Raw genomic sequence first — 22,785 nt, forward strand, 5'->3', positions numbered from 1 at the left:
CTGAGCGGCCTTTCGGGTTATGTCGATATAGGACTTGTTTTACTGTGGATATAGATACATTTGTACCTGTTTCCTCCAGCATCTTCACAACGTCCTTTGCTGTTGTTCTGGGATTGATTTGCACTTTTCACACCAAAGTACGTTCATCTCTAGGAGACAGAACGCATCTCCTTTCTGAGCGGTATGACAGCTGCGTGGTCCCATGGTGTTTATACTTGCGTACTATTGTTTGTACAGAAGAACATGGTACCTTAAGGCATTTGGAAATTGCTCCCAAGGATGAACCAGACTTGTGGAGGTCTACAATTATTTTTCTGGGGTCTTGGCTGATTGCTTTTGATTTTCCCATGATGTCAAGCAAAGTGGCACTGAGTTTGAAGGTAGGCCTTGAAATACATCCACAGGTACACCTACAATTGACTCAAATGATGTCAATTAGCCTATCAGAAGCTTCTAAAGCCATGACATCATTTTCTGCAATTTTCCAAGCTGTTTAAAGGCACAGTCAACTTAGTATATGTAAACTTCTGACCCACTGGAATTGTGATGCAATTCACTGAAAAATGACTTGTGTCATGCACAAAGTGGATATCCTAACCAACTTGCCAAAACTATAGTTTATTAGTTTTAATTTAATGACTCCAATCTAAGTTTTAATGACTCCAATCTAAGTGTATGTAAACATCCGACTTCAACTGTAGTTAGGTTGTTTTTATCTTTCTGATCTTTGGGAAAAATAAAAAGTTGTGGAGCCAAAGGAATTGCTTGAAATAGATAAAGAAAGGTGGACTACTGCATTTTGAGATATGAGGGAGTCAAACCCGAATCTATCAGGGCATCATAGGTCAAACAGTCCTCTAAGACTGCTTTAAAGGGAGCAGTCTAACCTAAGCGACGCTTAACAAAACAAAGTGTCTCATGCCTTCTCTCTGCCATTTCTCAAAACAAAAGGCATATCTTGCAAGATGTTATGTGAAATATCACAACAAAAGGCATATCTATCAAGATGATATGTGAAATATTATGTGATATTCATTTGAAAAGTAGCGAAGAATAGCTCCACCTAAAACAGTAACGCTAGTTAGTGAAGCCTAACTAATGTTAACGTTACAGTACGGACAGTCCAAAATAGCTGTAGATTATCCACAACATAGGGTCTGCTGCTAGTAGCTACCAAGTAACAAAATGGCCCATACATATAGCGTTAACGTAGTATACCATCATAAGTTTATAAACCAATAAAGAGCATGAGCTGGCCCACATCCAGAGAAAATGATTTAGTGTAGAGGTGCTGACTAATGGTGAACAAACTGTACGCTATAAAACAAAGCGGGTTGCACACTCTATGTATAAACTCCCAGTAATTTATTGGGTGAACCACCAAAGTTTCAGCATCACTGTGCCTTCTTCAGGGTAATGTCATGAATGCTTGAACCAGGTTATGTAGACAAAACAGTGCAATTAATGCAACCAATGACAATAGTGAGAGGTGTGTCATAATTATTAGGTTGATTAGAATGATTTGAGTGGAACTGTTAAAAGACAATAGTTTACAGCATATTGAATATATTAGGCTATTGCTAGCATTAGCATAAGATTAGCATCAACATACAGTATTGTTTAATTACATTTCACATATATATTTAATTGTTTACAATTTCATTACATTTTTGTTACATGTAATCTTTTGGTTCAACCATAGTGCACAATAAGCATCATCAACAGGGGGAACATATTGGGTGTACTGTATAAATAATATATTAATTTATAAGACTTGTTCATAGAAAATATAATTCAAATATCCCCAAATAAATGTGACAAAGGAGGAGGAATTTGTATACAAAACAAATGTGACTATGAATGAATGTCGCCGACAACTATCTAAAGGTGACTTCTATCACAAACTGAATTATAACCCTAGCCTACAATTCCAGCATAATATTACATCCACAGTGGAAAGCTGTTTGGAATCAGGACAAATCAGCAACAAAGAATGTGAATTTCAATGTGTGAAATTTCCTAAGATACCAACCTTTCATACAGTCGCTTAAAAACACAAGTGTCTCCTACCCCAGGTACATCCATTGTAGCAGCAATTGACTCTGTGACGTTCAACATTTCTACATATGTGGACCACCGCATTAAACCGATGGTTGAGAATATAATATAAAAGACACTAGTCAGATGATCTCATTGATAGAGGGCTTAGGAAGGATACCAGAGGGCACCCTGCTGGCCACTTTTGATGTGGCGAACTTGTACACTAGCAAGTACAAAAAACTCTTGATGTTGCAATCATGAAAATATCTAAAAAACCAAGACAGGAATTGCTGAAAACTAAACCAAAGAAGAAAAACAATGCAAGTCTTTTGCACTAAGTACACCAAGTGTTCAGAGAAAATGAAAACAATCCTGAAAAAGCACTGGCATATTCTGCATTCAGACAAAAAATGTAACACCTCTTCAAATAACCCCCACTGGTGGTCTATAAGTGTGGTCGCAATATTGGGGATAGCTTAGTGAGATTTGACCTGCACCCTGAGCCCACTCAGACTCTCTTGACACCCATTCCAAATGGGAACTATAAATGTGGCTCATGCTCACAGTGCAATAATAGCACTACAAAAGCATCCTGCTTCAGACACACACATACAGGTTGAAAAATCCCTGTCAGGGGTATCATCTCATGCAAGACAAAGGGAGTAATCTATCTCATCACCTGTTCATGTGGGAAAGCCTTCATAGGACAAACAAAAATACAATTTAAACAATGCATAGCTGAACACTGCAGCTCAATCAGGTGTAAGAACACTGACTATCCAGTAGCAGCTCACTTTGTTGAAGCTAACCATCCCATCTCCTCCCTCAAATACACAGGCGTTGAGCATGTTGCTCCACCAAGGAGAGGAGGTAACATCGAGATCCTACTACTACAGAGGGAGGCCTATTGGATATCCTATTTAAAAACATTGAAAATGACATAACAATAACGAGGCTATATACATGTTACCTAACACCTTCATAAACACAATCAAGTGATTTTTTTTGTTGCCCTAGCATATATGAAATGAATGAATTACACTGTTAGAATGTTGTGGTCAGAAAAAAGGAGGGTCCCTTGAGGCCCAGTGGATCTAGTGTTAAATGCCTTGCAGTTCAAATTTGAATGAATCCTTGATTCGCTATAGAACGTTCAGATCTTGTTATGACGATAAATCAGAAGAATGGATTGTAGCTGATTGGCAGCTTTTCAGGCAATTAAGAAATACACTGAACAATAATATAGACACAACATGTAAAGTGTTAGTTCCATGTTTCATGAGCTGAAATAAAAAAAATCCCATAAATGTTCAGCATGATAAAGCACAGCCACATTCCTAGAAACTGAAATTGTCCCAGTTCTTCCATGGCCTGCATATTCACCAGACATGCCACCCATTGAGCATGTTAGGGATGCACTGGATAGACGTGTACGACAGCTTGTTCCAGTTCCTGTCAGTATTCAGCAACTTCGCACAACCATTGAAGAGGAGTGGGACAACATTCCACAGGCCACAATCAACAATTATCAACTCTATGCAAAGGAGATTTGTTGTGCTGCGTGAGGCAAATGGTGGTCACACGAGATAGTGACTTGCTTTCTGATCCACGCACCTACTTTTTTTTAAACAGATGCAAATCTGTATTCCCAGTCATGTGAAATCCACAGATTAGGGCCTAATGGATTGATTTAAATTCACTTATTTCCTTATATGAACTGTAACTCAGAAAAATCTTAAAATTGTTGCATGTTACGGTTATATATATGTTTTTAGACTCTGCTGGTGATCTGTCAAAATTTGGGGAAAACAGTTAATGCACTGAAGTGTGGAAATGTATCTCCCTCTCTGCTTTATCAAGTTGTGTCAGAGTCTAGCATCTTTCTTACTGCAGCTTTCTGCTCCCCTAATTGTGGAATCATTGACACATATTTTTAATCTGACAATTATTTTGGGTGCTATCACTAAGGCCTGGAAGGCTGCCCATGTACTCCCTCTCCACAAAGGTGGTTGCCCCTCTGAAATTAACTATCTTGTCTAGCAATTAAAAATAATATTTAATCAACACTCAGCTTAGATATTTTCTAGCTTCAAAATGTATTCTAACTGTCCACCAGTCGGGTTTCAGGCCATATCATAGCATTATATCTGCTGCTTCTTTGGTGATAAATGAGACTGTAAATTGCGTGGACAAAAGGCAGCATTGTGCTGACCTTTTCATATACCTGTTGAAGGCTTTCGACACTGTTGACCATTTATTATTCATTTGTAGACTTGTCTGAAATTGGCCTCAGTCAGGCAGCCTGCATTTGGTTTGAAAACTACCTGAAAAACAGGACACAAGGTGTTTCTTCTGATGGAACGGGACATGGTAGTAGATGTCAGGTCGCACTGGTTTGTGTCAAGAACGGCAACACTGCTGGGATTTTCATGCTAAACAGTTTCCCGTGTGTACCAAGAATGGTCCACCACTCAAAGGACATCCAGCCAACTTGACACAACTGTGGGAAGCATTGGAGTCAACATGGGCCAGCATCCCTGTGGAACGCTTTTGACACCTTGTAGTTTCCATGCCCCAATGAGTTGAGGGGTGTGACCTCAATATTAGGATGGTGTTCTTAATGTTTTTGCACTCAGTGTTTAGTACACTGTACACTTGATGTGTATGTTTGATATAGGGCTCATCTGTAAAAGAGACCTTGGTCTCAGCATGACTGATCTCATCTCCTGATTACAGCGGATCGTCACATACAGTGGGGCAAAAAAGTATTTAGTCAGCCACCAATTGTGCAAGTTCTCCCACTTAAAAAGATGAGAGAGGCCTGTAATTTTCATCATAGGTTCACTTCAACCATGACAGACAAAATGAGATTTTTTTTTCTCCAGAATATCACATTGTAGGACTTTTTATGAATTTATTAGCAAATTATGGTGGAAAATAAGTATTTGGTCAATAACAAAAGTTTATCTCAATACTTTGTTCTATACCTTTTGTTGGCTATGACAGAGGTCAAACGTTTTCTGTAAGTCTTCACAAGGTTTTCACACACTGTTGCTGGTATTTTGTCCCATTCCTCCATGCAGATCTCCTCTAGAGCAGTGATGTTTTGGGGCTGTTGCTGGGCAACACGGACTTTCAACTCCCTCCAAAGATTTTCTATGGGGTTGAGATCTGGAGACTGACTAGGCCACTCCAGGACCTTGAAATTCTTCTTACAAAGCCACTCCTTCGTTGCCCTGGCGGTGTGTTTGGGATCATTGTCATGCTGAAAGACCCAGCCATGTTTCATCTTCAATGCCCTTGCTGATGGAAGGAGGTTTTCACTCAAAATCTCACAATACATGGCCCCATTCATTCTTTCCTTTACACGGATCAGTCGTCCTGGTACCTTTGCAGAAAAACAGCCCCAAAACATGATATTTACACCCCCATGCTTTACAGTAGGTATGGTGTTCTTTGGATGCAACTCAGCATTCTTTGATTTCTTCAAACCAAGCTGCTTACCTATTGCAGATTCAGTCTTCCCAGCCTGGTGCAGGTCTACAATTTTGTTTCTGGTGTCCTTTGACAGCTCTTTGGTCTTGGCCATAGTGGAGTTTGGAGTGTGACTGTTTGAGGTTGTGGACAAGTGTCTTTTATACTGATAACAAGTTCAAACAGGTGCCATTAATACAGGTAACGAGTGGAGGACAGAGGAGCCTCTTAAAGAAGAAGTTACAGGTCTGTGAGAGCCAGATATCTTGCTTGTTTGTAGGTGACCAAATACTTATTTTCCACCAGAATTTGCAAATAAATTCATTAAAAATCCTACAATGTGATTTTCTGGATTTTTTTTCTTCCATTTTGTCTGTCATAGTTGAAGTGTACCTCTGATGAAAATTACAGGCCTCTCTCATCTTTTTAAGTGGGAGATCTTGCACAATTGGTGGCTGACTAAATACTTTTTTTGCCCCACTGTAGTATGTTACCTTTTGTTCTGCTCTTATAAAGTAATCATGTTAATGTGTCCTCTTTCCCAGCCCCTCCATCAATAAGCACTGGGAGGCAGAGCTATCAGCTCTAAAGGGGAACAATGCTAAGCTAACAGCCACTCTGCTGGAGTCCACAGCTAACGTAAAACAGTGGAAACAACAACTGGCTGCCTACCAGGAGGAGGCCGAGAGACTCCACAAACGGGTGAGGAGGCAGAAGACATGGGAGAGAGATGGGAGATGGGAATGGTGGGTGGCGCATCAATGGTATTTGTTCAGTTTATGTGTGTATCTTATTTCTTATTTATTTTGTCTGTGTGTGTGCGCGTGCATGTGTATCTAGGTGACTGAGCTAGAGTGCCAGAACACCCAGACCCCTGTGATCAAATCCCAGAAGACGGAGCTAAACCAGACCATTGAGGAACTGGAAAGCACTCTGAAGGATAAAGAAGAGGTACGTGTGTGACATATTTGGAGACACCTATTTTATTTGATCTTTATTTTAGCATGGAGTCCCATTGGGACCAAGGCTTCTTTTCCAAGGGAGCTCTGCATGAACACAATTCATAACATTTACAACATTCAACCATTAAACATAATGAGAATGTACAATACTACAAGCAATTTAAGAAGCAAACACATTCCCTAACAAAGAGGTTAGAGGTCCTCAATTAACCTCTAGTGACACCCCATCCCGTGAATGGGACCGTTGTCATCATCTGACACTAATTAGCATAACGCAACGGACATAAATATTACTAGAAAATATTCCTATTCATGAAAATCACAATTGAAATATATTGAGACACAGCTTAGCATTTTGTTAATCACCCTGTCATCTCAGATTTTCAAAATATGCTTTACAGCCAAAGCTAGACAAGCATTTGTGTAAGTTTATCGATAGCATTTTTATCGATAGCATTTTGTCCAGCTAGCAGCAGGTAACTTGGTCACGGAAATCAGAAAAGCAATCAAAGTAAATCATTTACCTTTGATGAGCTTCGGATGTTTTCACTCACGAGACTCCCAGTTAGATAGCAAATGTTCCTTTTTTCCAAAAATAGTCTTTTTGTAGGCGAAATAGCTCCGTTTGTTCTTCACGTTTGGCTGAGAAATCGCCCGGAAATTGCAGTCACGAAAACAGCTAAGAATATTCCAAATTAACTCCATAATATCGACAGAAACATGGCAAACGTTGTTTATAATCAATCCTCAAGGTGTTTTTCAAATATCTATTCGATAATATATCCATCGGGACAATTCGTTTTTCAGTTGGACCGATTGGAGTAATGGCTACCTCTGTATTTTACGCGAGAATCTCTCTGGGAGCATCAGGTGACCACTTGCGCAATGTCGCCGCCTACGGGTATTCTTTAACATAAATATGTATAACTACGTCACAATGCTGTAGACACCTTCGGGAATACGGAGAAAGAGTAATCTGGTTGATAACCCATTCACTGCTCAATAGGGCCGCATTGGAACGCAGCGCTTTCAAAACATGAGGCACTTCCGGATTGGATTTTTCTCAGGCTTTCGCCCGCAACATCAGTTCTGTTATTACTCACAGACAATATTTTTACAGTTTTGGAAACTTTAGAGTGTTTTCTATCCTAAGCTGTCAATTATATGCATATTGTAGCATCTTGTCCTTACAAAATATCCCGTTTACTATGGGAACGTTTTTTTCCAAAAATGAAAATACTGGCACCTAGTCACAAAAGGTTAACAACTTGAACTGCTCTAGAGGCACCAGAGCATCAAGGTGCAGAGAGCTCTGCATATCATTCCATACATAGGTCGTAAAATAACTGAATGCAGATTTACCTATAGTGATCATTGTGACATCTAGCATTAGCCATCCCTCTGATCATGTCTGGTAACTCGTATGTCTGTAAGCTAAGGTGAAAGTTTGCACAAGAGGGCTTTATAAACAAAAAGAGAGCAGGGCATTGATCTATGAGACTGGAGATGGCCAACCTACTTTCTGATACAGAATGCAGTGATGTGTACTGAACCTATCGCCTGCATTAAAGCTTGGTGTGCTATGACACACTGGGTCCATTGCCTTCAATACAGTGGTAGCTGCATTCATATAGACGATATAGTGTAAAGCCGGAATGTCAACTGAACAATTTGTTTTCTACTATTTAATGAAAGGCATACCCTATTCCTATAAAGGAAGCTCATTATAATTCTTAACTTTTAACTAACCCATCAATATGATTTTTGGAAGATAGCTTATCGACAATCCAGATACCCAGATATTTATAAGCAGGGTAACGTTCAATGCTATATTCACCAATTTTTCACATTTGTGTTTTTTCATCAGAAAATATTTATGGGTACCTTCATCAGTGTGTAAAATATGACTGTTCTCAAATTTGTTTATTCATACATTTTAGTATTAAAATGGGTTTTGTTGCAAAATGCTATATATTTATTGTTTAGCTAGAATGGAATGTTCGTATCCTATATATTTGACTGTGATATCTGGTTGTCTAACCTAGCGACCTTAAGATGAATGGACTAAAGTCACTCTGGATAAGTGCATCTGCTAAATGACTCAAATGATAAAATGTAAATATTTTACATACAGATCTCATGTTACTGTATTGATACACACACACGCATACCGACACACACACACACACTCAAAATACACATACACACACACTTTTACACTCATCATTTGCCAATGCTACTCTGTTCTTTATTTTACTACTATTATTATCTATCATGATGCCTAGTCACTTTACCCTGCCTTTATGTACATATCTACCTCAAATACCTCGTACCCCTGCACATTAATCTGATACTCCCTGTAGTGCCTTCAGAAAGTATGAATACCTCCTGACTTATTCCACATTTTGTTGTGTTACATTCAAAATGGATTGAATTCATTGTTTTTTTCACCCATCTACACACAATAGCCCATAATGACAAAACAAAAACGTGTTTTAGAAATGTTTGCAAATGTATTCAACATGAAATACAGAAATGTCTCATTTACGTGTGTGTTTACACCCCTTGAGTCAATATGTTTTAGAAGCACCTTTGGCAGCAATAACAGCTGTGAGTCTTTTGGGCTTTAAGAGCTTTGCACACCTCGATTGTACAATATTTGCCCATTTGTCTTTTTAAAATCCTTTAAGCTCTGTTGATTGTTGATAATTGCTAGACAGCAAGACTTGAAATATATTTTCAAGACGATTTAAGCCAAAACTGGAACTAGGCAATCTCAGGAACATTACATTTTGTCTTGGTAAGCAACTCCGGTGTAGATTTGGCCTTGTGTTTTAGATTATTGTCCTGCTGAAAGTTGAATTTGTCTCCTAGTGTCTGTTGGAAAGCAGGCAAAATCCTAGAGAAAAACCTGATTCAGCCTGTGCTTATATCTGTATTCCATTTCTTTTTATCCTAAAAAACTCCCTAGTCCTTGCCAATGACAAGCATACCCATAACATGATGCAGCCACCACCATGCTTGAAAATATGAAGAGTGGTAATAAGTGATGTATTGGATTTGCCCCACACATTAATGCTTTTTATTTTTATCCCCCCCATCTCTCCTGTAACTAATTCCCATTGCTGTAAATGAGAATGTGTTCTCAATCAACTTACCTGGTAAAATAAGGGTTAAATATATATATTTATAAAAATATGACTTATTGAAGGCACTGTATCCCAACCAGAAGCCATGAATTACAAGCAACATCTGCACGGAGCTAAGAGCTTGAGCTTCCTCTTTCAAGGCGGAGAACACTAATTCGGACTATGACCTCGGAGCAATGAAAACAGGCAACGGCATGTCTTGCAAACTATCACGGATTCCAAAAGGAAACCCAGCCGCAAGATGCCCAGTGATTCTTTGCTCGCTTCGAGGCAACCAACACTGAACAATGCATGCGAGCACCAGCTGTCCCGGATGACCTTGGGATCATGCTCTCCATAGCCGATGTAAGACCTTTAAACAGGTCAACATTCACGTACTATGAGGAGATGTGCTCAGATTATATGCTGACCAGCTGGCAAGTGTCTTCACTGACATTTTCAACCTCTCCTTGACCCAGTCTCTAATACCTACATGTTTCAAGTAGACCACCCTAGTCCCTGTGCCCAAGAACACCAAGGTACTGTAACCTGTCTAAATGACTATAGCCCTTAAGCACTCACATCTGTAGTGATAAAAAGCTTTGAAAGTCTGGTCATGGCTCACATCAACACAATCATTCCAGAAACCCAGTACCCATTCCATTTTGCATACAGTCCAAACAGATCCACAGATTAAGAAATCTCTGTTTTACTTCACACTGCCCTCTACCACCTGGACAAAAGGAACACCTATGTCAGAATGCTGTTCATTGACTACAGCACAGCATTCAACACCATAGTGCCCTCCAAGCTCATCACTAAGGTAAGGACCCTGGGACTGACAACCTCCCTCTGCAACTGGATCTTGGACTTCCTAACGGGCCACCCCCAAGTGGTGAGGGGTAGGCAACATATCCTTTCAATACGGGGGCCCCTCAGGGGTGCATTCTTAGTCTCCTCCTGTACTTCCTGGTCATCCACGACTGCGTGGCCGTGCACGACTCCAACACTATCATTAAGTTTGCTGAGTACACGATGCTGGTAGGCCTGACAGTGTGATGCCAGGACAACAACTTCTCCCCCAATGTCAGCAAGACCAAGGAACTGATCATGGGCTTCAGGAAACAGAGGGCCAAGCACGCCCCCATTCACATTGACATGGCTGTAGTGGAGCGGGTCAAGAGCTTCATGTTCCTTGGTGTCCACATCACTAATGATCTATCATGGTCCACACACACCAACGCAGTCGTGAAGAGGGCACGGCAATGCCTCTTCCCCTATTACTGAACAGGAGAACTTGAGAACTCACATCACTGCTTCATGATCAGATTCAAATAAAAAAGTTATCCAATGCTGCGGAGGTGCAGCTTAAAGTTATTTACCTGAGAGAGTCAATAAATGCAGAAGCCTCTTCAGGTGTGTAGTTTTTTAGGCGATCCGTTGACCATAATCTTCAATGTGGCCGGGTACAGCAGTGCGTAGTCCATCTTCATTTTCTTGATTCGATCCTTCACCTCATCAAATGCCTTGCGTCTTCGTATAACCGCTGTGGAATAATCATTGAAGAATGAGACCCTTGGACCTTGACTACCATCAGAACCGATACGTCTGGCCGCATCCATGACGCGTTGCTTGTCGGTGAAGTTGTGGAACTTTATAACCACTGGCCGTGAGCGCTGGTTGGGACTGGGTATCGGTGCTTGAGAGCGATGGGCTCTGTCCAGCTTCACAAGACCAGCCTTAGTGTCCATTTGTAGGTAGCCATAAAATATTTACTGAACGTGTCCCTTTAGAACTTTCCGGGAGTCCCTCAACACGGATATTGCATCTGCGTCCTTGATTATCCAAGTGGTCAATGTGCTCCGCTATTTTGCGGACCTGTTTCTCAAGTGCCTTTATCTTAGTGTGCATTGATGTAGTTGAAGTTTCCACAATAGCAATTCTTCCTTCCACCTCATCCACACGCTTGACAACCCTCTGTAGTTCTGCTGAATGGCCTGCTATTGCTTCCAAGACCGTTCCTATCTTAACATCGATCACTTTAGTAATGTTATCCGTCATACTTTGAATCACCAGGTCCATTGTGCCTGGATCCGCAATGGTGTTAGCTTCGCTAAAGTTAGCTAGCTCCTCCCGCACATCTACAGGGGTGGTGGTTTGGTCGAGTTCTTAGTAGTTCTGCTGGTCATGTTGTCGGAAATCTTTGAGAAATAGCCGTGAAGACTCACTGTAGGATAACTTATTTAGCAAATTCTACCACTTTTTCAAGCTAGAAAATGAATATAAAAAGAGAAATTAACAAATGCCACGGGAGCTGAAAAACAGTGTTCTCTCTCAGGTGCCATTTTATCCCCACTCCAGACATTGATTTTTAATTGAATCAATAAATGATTTTGGTGTGTTCCATTGAAACATTAATAAAGTACAGTATTTCTCACATGTTGGTATTTTTAGTTTATCTCTATAATTGTGTTGTTTATATTTATTTTAAGTATTGTTTGTGAAGTGCCAGTAATTTTGGAGCCCACTGTAGACAGGTGTGTGTCTTTCCAAATCATGCCCAATCAATTGAATATACCACAGGGGGACTCCAATCAAGTTGTAGAGACATCTCAGGATGTTCAATGGACATTTTGAGTTTCATAGCAAAGGGTCTGAATTTGCAAATAAATTCATTAAAAATCCTACAATGTGATTTTCTGGATTTTTTTCCTTATTTTGTCTGTCATAGTTGAAGTGTACCTATGATGAAAATTACAGGCCTCTCTCATATTTTTAAGTGGGAGAACTTGCACAATTGGTGGCTGACTAAATACTTTTTTGCCCCACTGTATGTAAGTAAGGTATTTCTATTTATAATACATTTGCAAACATTTTTAAAAACCTGTTTTCGCTTTGTCAATATGCGGTATTGTGTGTAGATTGATGAGGATTTTAAAAAAAAGTAATATATTTTATTTAAGGTTTTAACGTAACATAATATAGAAAAAGGGAATGTCACTTCCACTAAAGTCGGCTCCTCTCCTTGTTCGTTCGGCGATCTACGTCACCGGCTTTCTAGCCATCGCCGCTCCATTTTGTATATATCCATTTGTCTTGTCTGTTTTGCTCCCGTTTTGGAACTTTAATAAAGTGTGCTTTATTTATAATACTCTGCTCTCCTGCACCTGACTTCGCCTTTAGACACACCTTGACAGGGAAGGGGTCTGAATACTTTCCGAATGCACTGTATAGCAAATAACAATCTGTAACAATGTGTATCTTGATTCTCTGAAACTCACTGTCTCACTCACAGGAAATGGAGCGGTTGAAAGAGGAAGTGGAGAACGCTAACGAGCTGCTAGAGCAGAGACACTCCTTGACACAGAAACTACTGGTGAGTACATTGTACCAGTTGCTTTAGCCAAGGCAGCAGCTACTCTTCATGGGCTCCAGCAAAATGAAGGCAGTTATACAATTTTTAAAACATTACAATACATTCACAACAGATTTCACAACACAAGTTGCGGATGATGGATGATAATTATTTGGAAAAATAGCAACTTTACAAATCGAACTGTTAGGAACACAACAGCACCAATGTGCATTTGTTTATGTTTCACATCAGTAAGCAGCCCATAACACCCTGGACCAGAGCTAGCTGTAGCTAATTTAACAAGCTTTGAAAACACATCTTACTTTTTTAAAGTTAATAACTCCAATGTGAACATACTTAATATATCCTTACACTAGCCTTAAAAATACGTAAATCTATGCTACTGCCACATAGGGATGAGGTGTGGATGTGGTAGTGTGCTGTCTATCTATGTGCATACACTAAACTACCCCATATATAATAACAATTTTCTCTCATTACAACTCTCTCTACCTATCTTCTGATTTGCACAGTATGTTTTATTTTTAATTAGGGATCAATTCAATCCATAGCGTGTAAGAGCTGCGTTGTTGCATGATTGCCATACAAAGGCATGTTTACTGCGTTTGCAGAGACTGCATTCACGGTAAGCGCTGCATATGTCGGCTCAATCGAGAAATGACCTTTAAATTTCAACCGTATGATGCGGATCTTCAACGCTACGGATTGAATCGAGCCCTTAACCCTTAACCTATATTGTAACAGTAGTCCCATTGAGACCAAGGTCTCTTTTGCAAGGGATCCCTGCATCTCAACAATTACACAACAATTACACAATCAAGGCAGTATAGGAGCATAGAAAATACAAAACACAATCATGAAAAACAATCACATTCCTATGTAAAGAGGTCTTCAACCAAAAATCTGAATTGCCCAAAGGGCACCAATGCATCCAACTGTAAAGTAACAGAGTTGACCGTAACAGGGTTGAAAAATTCAGCAATTGAATACAGGGTTCACAAAAACAATGTATTTGTTCAAACATTTTTAGCCTATCTATCTATGGGTAACAGGGTTGACGTGTTATGCTCAACCCACTCACAAAACATCAGAACCAGAAGAACCAGCCCACCTGCTTTTACACTATGATTTGACTTTTAGCTTCAATTTTAAAAATGAATAGTTTCATATTAAAATGAGAGTTCAAGTTCACGTAACAGGGTTGACCTTAAAATTAAGGACAGATGTAAATGAATCACTAACCACATGAAATAAATAATAATCTTCAGAAATGACTGTCAAAGAAACAAAATAATTAGTGCTTTAACATGGAGAAATATTGTGGTTAAGTGGGTTAAAATCTTCTTATAAGTCACAAACGAGAATTGCACAGAGGGACATATCAAAAGTCTTGGCACTTTAGGAAGTGTTTATTCATATAAAAAATCTTGATTTATTGACTCATGTGGTCTATATTAAAAGGCACTTAATTTAATATAACAGGCTTTTGAAAATCAATATTGGTGCATGACTACTTAAAATATCAAAGGGACGCAAAAGGCACTATTTTTGTGGAATGACCCTTTTATCTAAAGTAACAGATGGAATTTCAAGTATTAGCCATCCCTGTGACTGGGTATGGTATCTCGTACGTTAGTAGTAGAAATGTTTGTAGTAGCAATGTTAAGTAAATGCAGGAGTTTTTGCAAAAAGGCTTTATAAATTAACAGGATGCAAAGTTTTCACCTATGCAACATCAAACAGGACTATCCTACTTTATGATAAAGGTGATTAGTGCAAAATCTTTCACCCATGATAAAAACAAAGTGCACTGTGGTAAACTGCAGTTCATTCAAATGTGAGTTCATTCAACCTTTGATTGGATGTAAATTGCTACTGATCTGATTGGTCATCTATTCATTCTCCCCTGTGAGTCGAGAAGCAGGTGCAGGTGAAACAATTAATAAAAAAACATGAAACAAGACAGCGTGACAGTGGCGAGATAACAGGAAACAATACCAACTGGGGAATGAACATAATGGAGGGACATATAAAGGGAGGTAATGAGGACGGTAATGGTGTCTAGGTGTGAATCATGATGATCTGCAGGCACGCATAATGAAGGATGCCAGGTGTGCATGATGATGAATCCCAGGACCAGTGGTTAGTATTCCAGTGTGACGCGCGCCGGAGTAGACGTGACAAGCTCTTTTTTAATATTAACCTGTTGCGACGAGCAATCCCGTATCCGGGAGCGTAATTATAGCCTCAAGCTCATTACCATAGCGCAACATTAACTATTCATGAAAATCGCAAATTAAATGAAAGAAATATATTCACTCACAAGCTTAGCCTTTTGTTAACAACACTGTCATCTCAGATTTTCAAAAAATGCTTTTCAACCATAGCTACACAAGCATTTGTGTAAGAGTATTGATAGCTAGCATAGCATTAAGCCTAGCATTCAGCAGGCAACATTTTCACAAAAACAAGAAAAGCATTCAAATAAAAGTATTTACCTTTGAAGAACTTCGGATGTTTTCAATGAGGAGACTCTCAGTTAGATAGCAAATGTTCAGTTTTTCCAAAAATATTATTTGTGTAGGAGAAATCGCTCCGTTTTGTTCATCACGTTTGGCTAAGAAAAAAACCCGTATCCGGGAGCGTAATTATAGCCTCAAGCTTATTACCATAACGCAACATTAACTATTCATGAAAATCGCAAATGAAATGAAATAAATATATTGGCTCACAAGCTTAGCCTTTTGTTAACAACACTGTCATCTCAGATTTTCAAAAAATGCTTTTCAACCATAGCTACACAAGCATTTGTGTCAGAGTATTGATAGCTAGCATAGCATTAAGCCTAGCATTCAGCAGGCAACATTTTCACAAAAACAAGAAAAGCATTCAAATAAAATTATTTACCTTTGAAGAACTTCGGATGTTTTCAATGAGGAGACTCTCTGTTAGATAGCAAATGTTCAGTTTTTCCAAAAATATTATTTGTGTAGGAGAAATCACTCCGTTTTGTTCATCACGTTTGGCTGAGAAAAAAAAAAAAAAAATTCAGTCATTACAACGCAAACTTTTTTCCAAATTAACTCCATAATATCGACAGAAACATGGCAAACGTTGTTTAGAATCAATCCTCAAGTTGTTTTTCACATATCTATTCGATGATAAGTCACTCGTGGCAGTTTGGTTTCTCCTCTGTTCAAAATGGAAAAATGAACGCGCCTGGAGATTAGTAGTTTCGACGGAGGACACCGAGCGGACACCTGGTAAATGTAGTCTCTTATGGTCAATTTTCCAATGATATGCCTACAAATACGTCACAATGCTGCAAACACCTTGGGGAAACGACAGAAAGTGTAGGCTCTCTCCTTGCGCATTCACAGCCATATAAGGAGACATTGGAACACAGCGCCTCAAAAATCTGTCCCACTTCCTGTATGAAATTTCATCTTGGTTTCACCTGTAGCATTAGTTCTGTGGCACTCACAGACAATATCTTTGCAGTTTTGGAAACGTCAGAGTGTTTTCTTTCCAAAGCTGTCAATTATATGCATAGTCGAGCATCTTTTTGTGACAAAATATCTTGTTTAAAATGGGAACGTTTTTCATCCAAAAATGAAATACTGCCCCCAGAGGTTCAAGAGGTTAATATTATCCATATAAAGTACCGTTTAGCAGTCTGTATAAACACATCTTTGCCACAACAATAGGTTACCTGGTGATTTCGTTGATCATTTTTATATTTCAGATAGGCCTAGGTGTTTGGGTCGGTTATAATGTTATACCTCAGTGGTACTGGCTATATGTCTAAAGTTAGCTGTAACAATGCAGTACCTTCAATACTTATGGGATGACGATGTAACATATTCTGGCAAATTAATTCTATATTTGTGAGGAAGAAAAAGGCTAGAGACAGATCATGCTTTCCATCTGATCCTGCAACCTCCGCTGCATAAAGGTAGGCCTTATGTGACCGACTGGCTCGATTTGGTCTTATGTAGCAAAATTTGAAATGGTGTTTTTTTTACATTGGATAAAGGTAGAAACTCAGAGCTAGAAAATTATATATCATACATACACTACAATTGAGGAACAATGGGAAAGTAAAGTCTGCTTTGAAAGTTGATTAACTTGGAACCTCACTTTTGAGAAAATGGCCCTTAAATGTTTTGGTAAGCATACTGGAGAGCTCTTCTTTGTCTACACCCATTCAGCATCGTTCACACCCTCTTAAGGCTTAGCCCCACCCATCTCTTTAAGGATTCAAATCTTTATATTTTTTATTTATTTCACCTTTATTTAACCAGGTAGGCTAGTTGAGAACAAGTTCTCATTTGCAACTGCGACCTGGCCAAGATAAAGCAAAGCAGTTCAACACATACAACAACAGAGAGTTACACATGGAATAAACAAGCATACAATCAATAATACAGTAGAAAAATCTATAAAAAAAGCATGTGCAAATGAGGTAGGATAAGAGAGGTAAGGCAATAAATAGGCCATGGTGGCGAAGTAATTACAATATAGCAATTACACACTGGAATGGTAGGGTGTGCAGAAGATGAATGTGCAAGTAGAGATACTGGGGTGCAAAGGAGCAAGATAAATAAATAAATACAGTATGGGGATGAGGTAGATTGGATGGGCTATTTACAGATGAGCTATGTACAGGTGCAGTGATCTGTGAGCTGCTGTGAGCTAGTGAGGGAGGTAAGAGTCTCTGTGATAGAGTCACTGTGATAGACTGCATCCAATTTGTTGAGTAGAGTGTTGAAGGCTATTTTGTAAATGACATTGCCGAAGTCGAGGATCGGTAGGATGGTCAGTTTTACAAGGGTATGTTTGGCGGCATGAGTGAAGGATACTTTGTTTGTTGAGAAATAGGAAGCCGATTCTAGATTTAAATTTGGATTGGAGATGTTTAATGTGAGTCTGGAAAGAGAGTTTACAGTCTATCCAGACACCTAGGTATTTGTAGTTGTCCACATATTCTAAGTCAGAACCGGTCAGAGTAGTGATGCTGGACGGCCGGGCAGGTGCGGGCAGCGAACGGTTGATGAGCCTGCATTTCATTTTACTTGCATTCAAGAGCAGTTGGAGGCCACGGAAGGAGAGTTGTATGGCATTGAAGCTCATCTGGAGGTTAGTTAACACAGTGTGCAAAGAAGGGTCAGAGCTATACAGAATGGTGTCGTCTGCGTGGAGGTGGATCAAATAGTCACCAGCAGCGAGAGCGACATCATGGATATAAACAGAGAAGTGAGTCTGCCCAAGAATTAAACCCTGTGGCACCCCCATAGAGACTGCCAGAGGTCCTGACAACAGGCCCTCCAATTTGACATACTGAACTTTATCGGAGAAGTAGTTGGTGAACCAAGCGAGGCAATCATTTGAGAAACCAAGGCTGTTGAGTCTGCCAATAAGAATGTTGCGATTGACAGAGTCGAAAGCCTTAGCCAGGTCGATGAATACGGCTGCACAGTAATGTCTCTTATCGATGGCGGTTATGATATCGTTTAGGATCTTGAGCGTGGCTGAGGTGCTCCCATGACCAGCTTTGAAACCAGATTGCATAGCGGAGAATGTATGGTGAGATTCGAAATGGTCGGTAATCTGTTTGTTAACTTACCTTTCAATGACCTTAGAAAGGCAGGGTAGAATATATATAGGTCTGAAGCAGTTTGGGTCTAGATTGTCTTCCCCTTTGAAGAGGGATTTGAACGCGACAGCTTTCCAATCTATGGGAATCTCAGTAATCTCAACCCCTAGTAATAGGGGTTGCAACAATTTCGGCAGATCATTTTAGAAAGAGAGGGTCCAGATTGTCTAGCCCGGGGGATTTGTAGGGGTCCAGATTTTGCAGCTCTTTCAGAACATCAGCTATCTGGATTTCGGTGAAGGAGAAGTGGGGGAGGTTTGGGCAAGTTGCTGTGGGGAGCGCAGGGCTGTTGACCGGGGTAGGGGTAGCCAGGTGGAAAGCATGGCCAGTCGTAGAGAAATGCTTATTGAAATTCTCAATTATTGTGGATTTATTGGTAGTGACAGTATTTCCTAGCCTCAGTGCAGTGGGCAGCTGGTAGGAGGTGCTCTTGTTCTCCTTGGACTTTACAGTGTCCCAGAACTTTTTTAGAGTTTGTACTACAGGACGCAAATCTCTTTTTGAAATAGATAGCCTTAGCTTTCCTAACTGCCTGTGCATATTGGTTCCTAACTTCCCTGAAAAGTTGCATATCACGGGGGCTATTCGATGCTAATGCAGAACGCCACAGGGTGGTTTTGTGCTGGTCAAGGGCAGACAGGTCTGGAGTGAACCAAGTGTTATACCTGTTCCTAGTTCTACATTTTTTGAATGGAGCATGCTTATTTAAGATGGTGAGGAAGGCATTTTTAAAGAATAACCAGGCATCCTCTACTGACGGGATGAGGTCAATGTCATTCCAGGATACCCCGGCCAGGTCGATTAGAAAGGCCTGTTCGCTGAAGTGTTTTAGGGAGCATTTGACAGTGATGAGTGGTGGAAGTTTGACCCCAGACCCATTACGAATGCAGGCAATGAGAATGTGATCACTGGGATCGTGGTGGAAAACAGCAGAGGTTTATTTGGAGGGCAAGTTAGTTAGGATGATATCTATGAGGGTGCCTGTGTTTACGGATTTGGGGTTGTACCTGGTAGGTTCATTGATAATTTATGTGAGATTGAGGGCATCAAGTTTAGATTGTAGGATGGCCGGGGTGTTAAGCATGTCCCAGTTTAGGTCACCTAGCAGCATGAACTCAGAAGACAGATGGGGGGCAATAAATTCACATATGGTGTCCAGGGCACAGCTGGGTGCAGAGAGTGGTCTATAGCAAGCGGAAACGATGAGAGACTTGTTTCTGGAAAGGTGCAGTTTTAGAAGTAGAAGCTCAAATTGTTTTGGTATAGACCTGGATAGGAAGACAGAACTCTGCAGGCTATCGCTGCAGTAGATTGCAATGCCGCCCCCTTTGGCAGTTCTATCTTGGCGGAAAATGTTATAGTTAGGGATGGAAATTTCAGGGGTTTTGGTGGTTTTCCTAAGCCAGGATTCAGACACGGCTAAGACATCTGGGTCGGCAGAATGTGCTAAAGCAGTGAATAAAGCAAACTTCTGTGAGTCCATGTAATGTGAGGCTATGTACTAAACAACCAAAGATTTAAAGACTATAGGCTGGTTTATAAACTCAGCAAAAAAAAGAAATGGCCCTTTTTCAAGAACCTGTCTTTAAAAGATAATTGGTAAAAATCCAAATCACTTCACAGATCATCTAAAGGGTTTATACACTGTTTCCCATGCTTGTTCAATGAAACATAAACAATTAATGAACATGCCCTTTTGGAAAGGTCGTTAAGACACTAACAGCTTACAGATGGTAGGCAATTTAGGTCACAGTTATGAAGAGAGGCCTTTCTACTGACTTTGAAAAACACCAAAAGAACGACTCAGAAAAAGAGGGAAACGAAGCGGTCTTCTGGTCAGACTCCGGAGACGGGCACACCGTGCACCACTCCCTAGCATTTTTCTTGCCAATGTCCAGTCTCTTGACAACAAGGGTAGCATCCGAGCAAGGGTAGCATTCCAGAGGGACATCAGAGACTGTAACGTTCTCTGCTTCACGGAAACATGGCTCACTGGAGAGACGCTATCCGAAGCGGTGCAGCCAGCGGGTTTCTCCACGCATCGCGCCGACAGAAACAAACATCTTTCTGGTAAGAAGAGGGGCGGGGGCATATGCCTTATGGCCAACGTGACATGGTGTGATGAAAGAAGCATACAGGAATTCAAATCCTTCTGTTCACCTGATTTAGAATTCCTCACAATCAAATGTAGACCGCATTATCTACCAAGAGAATTCTCTTCGATTATAATCACAGCCGTATATATCCCCCCCCAAGCAGACACATCGATGGCTCTGAACGAACTTTATTTAACTCTCTGCAAACTGGAAACGATTTTTCCGGAGGCTGCATTCATTGCAAATGGGGATTTTAACAAGGCTAATCTGAAAACAAGACTCCCTAAATTTTATCAGCATATCGATTGCGCAACCAGGGGTGGAAAGACCCTGGATCATTGTTACTCTAACTTCTGCGACGCATATAAGTCCCTGCCCCGCCCCCCTTTCGGAAAAGCTGACCACGACTCCATTTTGTTGATCCCTGCCTACAGACAGAAACTAAAACAAGAGGCTCCCACGCTGAGGTCTGTCCAACGCTGGTCCGACCAAGCTGACTCCACACTCCAAGACTGCTTCCATCACGTGGACTGGGAGATGTTTCGTATTGCGTCAGACAACAACATTGACGAATACGCTGATTCGGTGTGCGAGTTCATTAGAACGTGCGTTGAAGATGTCGTTCCCATAGCAACGATTAAAACATTCCCTAACCAGAAACCGTGGATTGATGGCAGCATTCGTGTGAAACTGAAAGCGCGAACCACTGCTTTTAATCAGGGCAAGGTGTCTGGTAACATGACTGAATACAAACAGTGCAGCAATTCCCTCCGCAAGGCTATCAAACAAGCTAAGCGCCAGTACAGAGACAAAGTAGAATCTCAATTCAACGGCTCAGACACAAGAGGCATGTGGCAGGGTCTACAGTCAATCACGGACTACAGGAAGAAACCCAGCCCAGTCACGGACCAGGATGTCTTGCTCCCAGGCAGACTAAATAACTTTTTTGCCCGCTTTGAGGACAATACAGTGCCACTGACACGGCCTGCAACGAAAACATGCGGTCTCTCCTTCACTGCAGCCGAGGTGAGTAAGACATTTAAACGTGTTAACCCTCGCAAGGCTGCAGGCCCAGACGGCATCCCCAGCCGCGCCCTCAGAGCATGCGCAGACCAGCTGGCCGGTGTGTTTACGAACATATTCAATCAATCCCTATACCAGTCTGCTGTTCCCACATGCTTCAAGAGGGCCACCATTGTTCCTGTTCCCAAGAAAGCTAAGGTAATTGAGCTAAACGACTACCGCCCCGTAGCACTCACATCCGTCATCATGAAGTGCTTTGAGAGACTAGTCAAGGACCATATCACCTCCACCCTACCTGACACCCTAGACCCACTCCAATTTGCTTACCGCCCAAATAGGTCCACAGACGATGCAATCTCAACCACACTGCACACTGCCCTAACCCATCTGGACAAGAGGAATACCTATGTGAGAATGCTGTTCATCGACTACAGCTCGGCATTCAACACCATAGTACCCTCCAAGCTCGTCATCAAGCTCGAGACCCTGGGTCTCGACCCCGCCCTGTGCAACTGGGTACTGGACTTCCTGACGGGCCGCCCCCAGGTGGTGAGGGTAGGCAACAACATCTCCTCCCCGCTGATCCTCAACACTGGGGCCCCACAAGGGTGCGTTCTGAGCCCTCTCCTGTACTCCCTGTTCACCCACGACTGCGTGGCCACGCACGCCTCCAACTCAATCATCAAGTTTGCGGATGACACAACAGTGGTAGGCTTGATTACCAACAACGACGAGACGGCCTACAGGGAGGAGGTGAGGGCCCTCGGAGTGTGGTGTCAGGAAAATAACCTCACACTCAACGTCAACAAAACTAAGGAGATGATTGTGGACTTCAGGAAACAGCAGAGGGAACACCCCCATCCACATCGATGGAACAGTAGTGGAGAGGGTAGCAAGTTTTAAGTTCCTCGGCATACACATCACAGACAAACTGAATTGGTCCACTCACACAGACAGCATCGTGAGGAAGGCGCAGCAGCGCCTCTTCAACCTCAGGAGGCTGAAGAAATTGGCTTGTCACCAAAAGCAC

General features: G+C 41.1%; 1 protein-coding gene across 2 annotated transcripts in view; it reads left to right on the plus strand.

Moving 5' to 3' along the window:
* Window positions 1–22,785, plus strand: part of homer1b (homer scaffold protein 1b) — a 112,517-nt gene that overhangs the window by 82,847 nt on the left and 6,885 nt on the right. For both annotated transcript variants that reach the window (XM_024418424.2, XM_024418423.2), the window contains 3 exons: window positions 6,060–6,216; window positions 6,355–6,465; window positions 12,900–12,980. In XM_024418424.2, the coding sequence (XP_024274192.1) occupies window positions 6,060–6,216; window positions 6,355–6,465; window positions 12,900–12,980 (349 nt within the window). The remainder of the gene's footprint in view (window positions 1–6,059; window positions 6,217–6,354; window positions 6,466–12,899; window positions 12,981–22,785) is intronic.

Source organism: Oncorhynchus tshawytscha, linkage group LG04, assembly GCF_018296145.1.
Source record: "Oncorhynchus tshawytscha isolate Ot180627B linkage group LG04, Otsh_v2.0, whole genome shotgun sequence".
NCBI classification, from domain to species: Eukaryota; Metazoa; Chordata; class Actinopteri; order Salmoniformes; family Salmonidae; genus Oncorhynchus; species Oncorhynchus tshawytscha.